Source organism: Coturnix japonica, chromosome 18 (genome assembly GCF_001577835.2).
Source record: "Coturnix japonica isolate 7356 chromosome 18, Coturnix japonica 2.1, whole genome shotgun sequence".
Lineage (NCBI taxonomy): Eukaryota > Metazoa > Chordata > Aves > Galliformes > Phasianidae > Coturnix > Coturnix japonica.
The window spans coordinates 4,612,087-4,620,620 of NC_029533.1; the positions used below are offsets into that span (position 1 = coordinate 4,612,087).

The window sequence follows — 8,534 nt, forward strand, 5'->3', positions numbered from 1 at the left end:
ATGGCCACGCCCCCCCCCAAAAAAACAAGAAAAACCCACCCCCCAAGCCCAGCTTTAAATCACGGCAGCACGTTAGATACATCTGACTTTAATACTTATCAAGCAGAGATCTGAAAATAACTATACGTAAACTTTTTTGTCTCTTTTTTTTTAACCTCTTTTTTTTCCCCTCCTTTTTTTAAACACCACATCGAGCTGCTGACCCCAAAGCAGAGCCACGGCCATAAATTAAAGCGGCTCCAAGGGGGGGCTTTAGGGGGGGCCGGGGGTTGGGGCCTGCCCCAGCGCTGCCCCACAGCCCCTCCATCATTCCCCCCCCCCCCCCAACCCCCCCCTTTTTGCCCCACTGTGGAGCCCCTTTAGAAAAATAAGTGCAATTCTAACGCCTAAAGGGGGAAATAAAACCCCGAAATCAAACCCAAAAACCCCCGACAAAAATAAACAATAAACCAAACAAACGACAAAATAATCACAGCACGGGAATGATAGAGCTGATGGCAGAACAGTGGGGGGTATTAAACTCAGAGACAGGCTACCAGCAGAGACAGGAGTAAATGGCACATATGATATAACCATACAGAAGCGAACGGGAGTCCTATATGGGACTGATTAGAGGCTGGGTGGGGTTGGTTGGGGTTGTTTTTTTTCTTTTTTTTTCTTTTTTTTCTTGTTTTTTTTTTTTCTTTCCTTTCTTTCACTGTTTCTTTTAACACCTTCAAGTTGCCCAGACTGGTCCAGAGCCACATCGTCACCCTATGGGGATGTACAGCATGAAATACCCCGAGCTGGGGCCGGCCGTGTGTATGGGGAAATGGCTCAGAGAGGGGGGGTGTGGGGTCGGTGTCCTGCAGCCATCCCCCTCTCCTCCGAGGGGTGAACCCCATTCGGCCCCTAAGGGCTACAGTGGGTGAGAGCCCCATGGCTCCTGCAGGTGGGAGCAGCTGGTGCCAAGCTGCACCCTTCTGGCACCCCACAGCAAGGGATGGGATGGAGGACGGCACGGTGCTGGTGCTGGGTAGCTCCAGTTGGCAGCTGTGCCCCTGCAGACCGAGGGCAGCTCATCAGCATTCAGCCTGCAGGGAATGGGGTCGCAGGGTGCAGGTATTGCAGGGTATGCACGGTTGCAGTGAGCCCCCCCCCCGCCCCATGCACACACGGCAGCTCCATGCCCTGCGGCCCCTCGGGGCTGTGTGGGTTTTCATGCTGTCTCCAGGCCCCGATGTCAGCGTGGACCAGTCTAACATCTCGCTGGGCTTTCCTACTGGCTACTGGAATGCACTCGGTTGGCTTAGGGGTCCTCGATGTCGAGAAACTCCTGCTTGGGGGGGGCCATGCCGCGGTACCAGGCGCATGAGCCGTCGCTCCTCTTGATGCAGGCGTAGTGCTTGGCCTGCCGCCCGCCCACGATCTTCTCCATCGCCCAGTCTGTCCAGAGGCACTCATCCGAGGAGGAGACGAAGCACGGGATGGAGAGGCAGCGTGAGATCTGCACAGGGTAGAGCTGGTCAGCACCCGTCCCTACAGCCCCCCACCTACCCATAGGGATGCCCCAGGTGTGGGTCCTGGGTCAGGGCACTCACCTTGCACTCACAGCCCATCTGGTACCTCTGGTTGAGGCTCTTCTTCTGGGTAGGGCTCAGTGAGTCCCAGGTGGCAACCAGGTCACACAGCGTGATGTGCATCTTGCCATCGCCCTCCGATTTGCCTGGGGAGAGGCCACATAAAGCCACTCACACACACACACCTGGGGGCTGCTGGGTCCAACCCCCCCTTGGATGTGGGTCAGTGCCCATTCCTACCTGCAATCAGGTACTCCTTCTTGCCTCCTGTGTCCAGTGGCTGCCCACACACTGCTGTGGATGGCGCCGTGTAGATGAATTCGATGTCCTGGTCGGGGCCCTTAAACATCTGAGGACAGAGTGCAGGTGTGAGCAGCAACACCCAACCCCCACCCACCCCACGGTGCCCATCCCAAAGGTGCCCACTCCATACCTTGATCTGCTTCACTTCATACTGGATTCGCTTGATGGGGTTCCCATAAATGTCATTCCCCGAATCCACCTCCTTTGCAGAGACGGCCTTTGCTCGGATCACTGCAAGGGAAAGGCATGGAGATGGGCAGGCGCTGGGGGCAAGAGCACAGCCCCCCCCAGCCCCATATCTCCCCAGCTGGTAGCCTAACCCACAGAGGGACAGCATGGCCACTCCCCATTATCAGCATCCTGGGAGCACTATTTGTCCACCACCATTAATTAATTCACATCCCAGCCCAGTGCCTGCAATGCCCAGCACAATGGAGAGACCCAAGGGCAGTGGAGCTCACCTCTGGGTATAGAAAGGAGCCCCCAGTACCCAATACAGGGCCGACCTACCCGGTGCCCACTGCCTTTGCACCATGCAATCACAGAGGTGCCTGGCCACAGCTCCCTGCCAGCCACTGGCTATTGGCACATGGAGCCTCCACATCATGCAGGCACAAAAGCTGTGTCACCCCACCAGCACAGCACAAGGACACGGAGCCACACGTGAGTGCCCGGCACGTGGCACTGACCTCACCGGTGGGAGCTTCACCCTGACCCACAGCTGCACAGGTCACAGCCACCCCTGTGCCCAGAGATGGGGATGGCAGTTGTGTCCCTATAGAGAGGTGCTGGGGGTGCAGTGGGGACACATGCAGGGCCAGCCCTGCTGCCTGCTATCACCTGGCACAGCACAAGAGCTGATCGGGTTGCGCTCTATAAATACAGCAGGGTAATTGGTGGGCACACAGTGAGACTGTTTGGGCTGAAGGTCAGCAGCTGCATCGCACCACGTGGGCACCCGGCAGCACTGACTCAGTTTACTCTGGAAAGGAGAAGGTGATGGGATGGAGGCAGGCAGGTCAGGGCTGGGTGCCCACAGCCAAAGCTGCTGCTCCTGCCACCCCTCTGCAATAGAGATGAGCCCCAACCGGAGCAGCTCAGCCCCTTCTTGTGCCACCATAGGTGGGGATTGACCCACAGAGCCCCATAGCTCTGCTCTGTGCACAGAGCCGGAGCTGAGCGCTGCCCGCGGTGCGGTGCAGGCGTGGGGGCCGGCTGCTGGTTCAGTGGGCTCCAGCCGTTTCCATTCACGTGCTGATGAATCACTTGACAAAAATGCAGCCCAATTCTAGGCGGATTTGTTCTGAACAGTGCGGCTTTGTGGAGGGGACGGCTGCGCTGTGCTGCGCTGTGCTTTCCCCGCCAAGACCCCAGCAGTGCAGCCAAGCTCCTCAGCGGGCCAGAAACCAGAGCTGGGAGAGGGAGGGACACGGGGAGACGCCCAGGTGGGGGCACATGGGCCGAGGTGCCCCCCGAGGTGACGGCAGCACAAGCTGTGGGTGCTGCCCATGGGCCTCCCCAGGTCTCTGTGCAGCTCAAAGAACCAACCCAGCTGCTCCTGCATGTCCCCAGGCACAGTGTGACAGCAGCATGTCCCTCACCATCCCATCACCATCTGCCAAAGCCCTTCCTCAGCACGGGCAGTTGTGGTGTCTGCCTTTAACTCTGCACAAAAGCTGCTGTACAAGCACAGCTGAGCTGTGCCCTCACAGCGCCCCAGCCCCCACCTGCTGGCAGCCCCCCCCCCAACCCGCTGCCCTGGGGCACACAGGGCTGAGCCAAGAGACCGTGATAACACTGTGCTGACCTCACGGTGCTGACTCAGCATGGCCCGCAGCCCCAGCACAGCGGGAGCAGGCACTGGGATAGAGAGCTGTGCCTGCAGCCCTATAGCACAGCTCTGCATGGGCTCCCCCCCCATTCCCCAGCCCCACATAACAGCAGCAAGCAGCAGGGCAAGTCACAGGATGCTGAGCATTGGTGATCAGTCTTCACTGCCCACAGACCCCCCAGGAACGTGTTGGCATGCGAGCAGTGGGTGTTCACTGGGAGCCAGTGGGCAGTGGCAGCTTTCCACGCTGACCAGGCTGGGCTGGACACGGCCCAAGGCCCAGAGCAGGGCTTGCAAGGCACAGGGCATCCCTCAGCACTTCAGTCCCCATGCAACATGCAGTGAGGAATGGTCCTGTGCCAGAACACATCTAACCCTGCACAGCTCTGCCCTGCATGCGACCACTCACAACAAAGCGGGGCTGCAGGCATAGGGTGGCATCCATCAGCACAGAACATCCACTGAGACAACGCAGGGAGATGCAGCAGCCCCAGGTGTCCTCGGCACCTCAGTCTCCCAGGACTCCCCTCCCATCCTGGCACATGGCAAGCAGAGCCCCTTCCCAGGACATCCCACCCCAAGCCCCAGAGTGCGGCCCCCGCCTGCGGCCGCCTGGGAAGCATCAGTGCCCACAGAGCACGGGAAGCGTTCCCAGCTGAATGGCCAAGGAACAAAGCTCCCTTCTCGGGGCTGCTGGCAGCTACTGGAGCACAGGGGCTGAGTGCCAGTGCCAGCAATGCCCGCTGCCACCCAGCCCCATTGCAGGCACAACCCTAGGGTCACCCCAGCACGGCACAGCACCAGAGGGAGAACACAACAAGACATCCTCAGGAGGATCTTCCTCCCAGCACCGGGCACCTGAGCCCCCAGAACACAGCAGGGCATTGCCACTTGAGTATGATGAGCCAGGGAGCTTTGGGCAGGCAAAGGCTGCGGGGACGCAGGAGCAGCTCGGGCATGAAGATGAAGCTGTGGCCGTGCTCTGGCAATGGTGTGTGTGTGGGGCTCAGCCCCAGCAGCCCCACAGGGCTGTGCCTGCAGGAGGAAGCACCCGCGCCAGGCCCTGCTCATCCCCTGCTCATCCCCAGCCTGCGCGGCTGCTCGAAGCACAGCACTCCCCATCGCGGCGTGCGTCATCCCGGCCTCTGACGGTGTGCAATGGGACCCAATCAGCAGCAGCCCTGAGCAGTCAGCCCACGGCCCTGCTGCATCGGCTGCACGGGGTGGGCAGGCATCGGCTCTGAGAGCAGCAGGGCAGCACTGGGGGCTGGCAGCCCCCCACCCACATAGGGCACAGCAAGGTGCACCAGGTGCCATCCAAAGAGAGAGTTCTCAGCTCTGCCCCAAAGCCAGCTCCTTGCTCCAGACCCTGCCCGGCCACCACCAGCCCCATCCCAAGGCACCATGGCTCAGGACTGCTGGGATTGGCACAGTGCTGCCAGGGCCTGGACCCAAGGGTCACCTATGCCCGGTACCAAACACCCATCCTATACTGTCCCATCACCCTCGGCACTGCCAAACACTGCTCCTGGGGGCTTCACTGCTGCACGGGGCCAAAGACAGCCCAAGTATCACCTCCCTCACCCTCGGCATCCCCATGCTGCAGACAAGAAGCAAAGCAGGAGATGGTCTGCTGCTGCAGCCCCAGCCCAGCCACATCCCTACTAGGGAGCTGAGCAGCATGGGCAGAACAAACCCCAGCAGCCACAGAGGGACACTGCCACCCCTCACACACATAAACCCAGTGAGCCTTCAAGTCCTATAGAAAACTGCTGCCCATCTCTCAGGCCAGAAAGCATGAGCACAGAGGCTGGATCACCAGCCCCAGGTCACCAGCCACGGTGACATGACCCTCAGCCCAAGGCAGAGCCATATTTCACCCTACTGTGGCGCTGCCTGTGAGCACAGCCCTGGGCTCCAGCCCCACTCTGGATCACAGAATGGTGCCTCACCAGTGGCTGCCAGGTGTGAGCAAAAGCAGATGAGCCCTGGGATGGCACAGGCAGATGTGGCTGCATGGAAGGACCCATGTGGCAGCAGCAGCCTGGCCCCAAGGCAGCTAGCAGCAGGAGAGGAGCAGCCCTGGCACAGCAAGCAGCAGCAGCAGCTCCCAGGCCCAAGCTGGCTCCATGCTGGGGAGGAGCTGGCCTTGAGCCTCCTAGCACAGAGGGAAGAAAGGAGCCAAAGGGCAGGGATCAGAGGCAGCAGGACGGGCTCCTGTTGCATGGGAGGCTGTGAGCTCCTGCCAGGATCAAACCCTGCTGCCAGCCAGCACCCAGCACCATCCCCAGCTGGGATCAGAGCGGACAAATCCCATCCACGTCATCTGAGAGGAAGACACAGGCTGGAAGTGGGGGTGATGGCATCGGGGATGGCACAGACGGGACCAGACAGCTTAGGAACTGACACCTGCTGGGCAGCCACAACCAGCCCCCGCTTGGCTCTTCCTGGGACTGCTGAGACAGCCGGGAATGCCGAGACAGCAGTGACTCAGCAGCTGAGTCAAGGGTGAGCCGGCACCCCGGGACGGCAGCGTGAGTCACGAGTGGCCCGGAAGGATGACCCCGACGTGAGCGTGATGGAGGCTCAGCCTCTCTGTCTGCGGGAGATCCGCTGCTCTGGGCTCAGCAGCAGCTCTGGAAATCCAGCTCTCCATTTTGTGTGGGCACCTCCCCGTCCCCAGTACATCCCGCAGTGCTCTGAGCTGCGTGGGGATGGCAGCAATGGGGCACTACGGGATTTACCCTCACGTCACAAGCAGGGTGGAAAGGGTTGGGGGAAGGGGGGAAAGAGGGTCTGCCAGCACATCCTGGATCCAGAGCAGGGGACCAGGCAGGGAGAGGGCTGCATAAGTGCTTGGGAATGTTACCTCTCCAGCTGGGCCTGGGAACGGCCCCGCCAAGGAGGGCGGCAGGAACTGGGGCCGGTCTGTTTGTTTAATATGCTAAAATTTAATAAGGGCATTATTCATCGAAAGAGGAATCCAGATCCCGGCGCTGCCAAGCCCTCCCTTTCAGCAGCATCCAAGCCGAACAAAGTGGGACGGGGGAAAGGAAATGCCTGGAAATAAGGAACAGACGGGAGGTGACCGAGCCCGGCGCTGCTCTGGGCCGGCTGCTGGCTGAGCGCTCCAGGCCGCTGCCCTACGGCAAAGCTCCGCTTTGTGAGCGGAACCGGAGCGCTCCGCTCCCCCGGGGCCGTCAGCTCCCCGCGCTGCCACGTACCGTCCCGCTCCCACCCGACGTGCCGCGGCCGGGCCCATCGCCGTGGGACGCGGGGGAGAAACCGAGCTCCGCTCCCGGCCCTGGGGCACGGCGATGGGCCGGGAGAGGCGGGCACACACCGGGCGGACACACACACACCGGCCAACGACACACCGACACACCCCCGGGCCCCGCACACGTGCAGGTGCTGCGGTGCTCGGCCGGGCCCGGTGCGGCAGCCCCGTCCATCCATCCATCCATCCATCCATCCATCCATCCATCCATCCATCCATCCATCCATCCATCCATCCGTTCTCCCCTCCGACCCGTCGCCCCGCGCCAACTTTCCGCCCGCCGCCCCCACGTCGAAGTTTACGCGGCGCTGCCCCACGTCGGGGGGCTGAGCGCTGCGCGCTGTGCGGGGCCGGGCGGGGCTCCGCGGGGACAAAGCGCTCACCTACGTCTGCGTTGCAGAAGGCCTGCTGCGGGTGGATGGGCGAGCAGCTGCACGCGTCGGTCGGGCGGGCCCTGCCGAGCAGCAGCACCGCCAGCCAGGCCAGCAGGCTGGGCAGCGCGGCTCCGGGCATCGTGCGGCGGCTGCGGCTCAACGACGCGCCCCAAAAAGCCTCATCCACCGCCGGGCCCGGCCGAGCCGCCCACCCCCCCCCGCCCCGATCCGCCGCTGGAAAGTTTGGATCCGCCGCCGCGGCCCCCCGAGCGGCTTCGAGGGCGCTGCTGCAGCCGCCGCTCTCCGCTGCCTTCTATGGAGGTGTTTTCTTCCCCTGGCTGCCGCTAAGCTTCGCTTTTTAATGTGCTCCGGGGATTCGCTGCTCCTCCTCTGCATGGCACGGGGCCAGCCCGGCTCTGCTCCCGCCCCTCGCTGGATACGGCTCCGCGCCGAGCTCAGCCCCCCCGGCCCGGCCCGGCCCCGCCCGCGCATCCCGGCACGGCCGCGGCTCCTCCGCCGTTCATCCCGGGCGGGGCCTCGGAGCGGGACGGAGCGGGGCAGCGCCGGTGACCGGGCGGGATCCTGCTCCGGGCGTTGGGCGGCGATACGGGACCCCGGCCCGGCTCACAGCGCTGGCAGCCGGCCCGATCCGAGCGGAGCGGCAAATTGCAGGGAGGGCCGCATTATGTCTGTGCCCAAGCATTTCCTCTCCTTCCTGCTCCTCCAGCTCATCTCCTCCCGCCGCCCGTACCCACCCCCCCCGCCCACCCCGTCTGGCTTCCCCCGCTCCCCCTCGGCCTCTCGCTGGGCTCTGCATCCCTGCGATGACCCGCTGCCCTCGGGTCTCTGCCTCGTGCCCCCAAAATCTGCCCATCTGCTGCCGGTATCGCTGGACCTGTCGCACAGCTGCAACTCTGCTTTGCCATCATCCCAGCCAGGGCAGCCCCAGCTCTGTCCCTGAGGCTGTGTTGGTGTGGACAGCAGTGCTGTGGTGATGCCAGCCGCTCCTGAGCCACATCTGAGTGTCCGCCCTGCTCACACCTGGTGGAGGTGTCAGAGCTTTCACCCTTTAGGGTGAGAACCAACTGAAACGTGAGCAGTTGAGCCCGGTCCAGGCCCTGCACGAGCCTGCAGGGTGTGGGAGGTGAGCACACAAACACGGCAGGGTGGTGGCATGAAAGATGCCAATG

At 62.4% G+C, this 8,534-nt stretch overlaps 1 protein-coding gene across 1 annotated transcript; it reads right to left on the reverse strand.

Moving 5' to 3' along the window:
* Nucleotides 1–154: 154 nt before the first annotated feature.
* TIMP2 (TIMP metallopeptidase inhibitor 2) lies at nt 155–8,108 on the reverse strand. Its single transcript, XM_015880040.2, has 5 exons — nt 7,354–8,108; nt 1,993–2,093; nt 1,800–1,908; nt 1,581–1,705; nt 155–1,486 (listed from the first exon to the last, which is right to left on the reverse strand). The coding sequence occupies exons 1-5, from the start codon at nt 7,481–7,483 to the stop codon at nt 1,289–1,291; spliced, it is 663 nt and encodes a 220-aa protein (XP_015735526.1). The 5' UTR covers nt 7,484–8,108; the 3' UTR covers nt 155–1,288.
* Nucleotides 8,109–8,534: the final 426 nt, after the last annotated feature.

Bases quoted from the DNA above. Each gene is read 5' to 3' on its own strand.
- TIMP2 (XM_015880040.2), bottom strand. From the start codon at position 7,483: ATGCCCGGAGCCGCGCTGCCCAGCCTGCTGGCCTGGCTGGCGGTGCTG. The intron at 1,706-1,799 runs GTAGGAATGGGC...GCCTCTCCCCAG, and splicing joins GAAGGAGTACCTGATTGCAG to GCAAATCGGAGGGCGATGGC. The intron at 1,487-1,580 runs GTGAGTGCCCTG...TACCCTGTGCAG, and splicing joins AGATGGGCTGTGAGTGCAAG to ATCTCACGCTGCCTCTCCAT.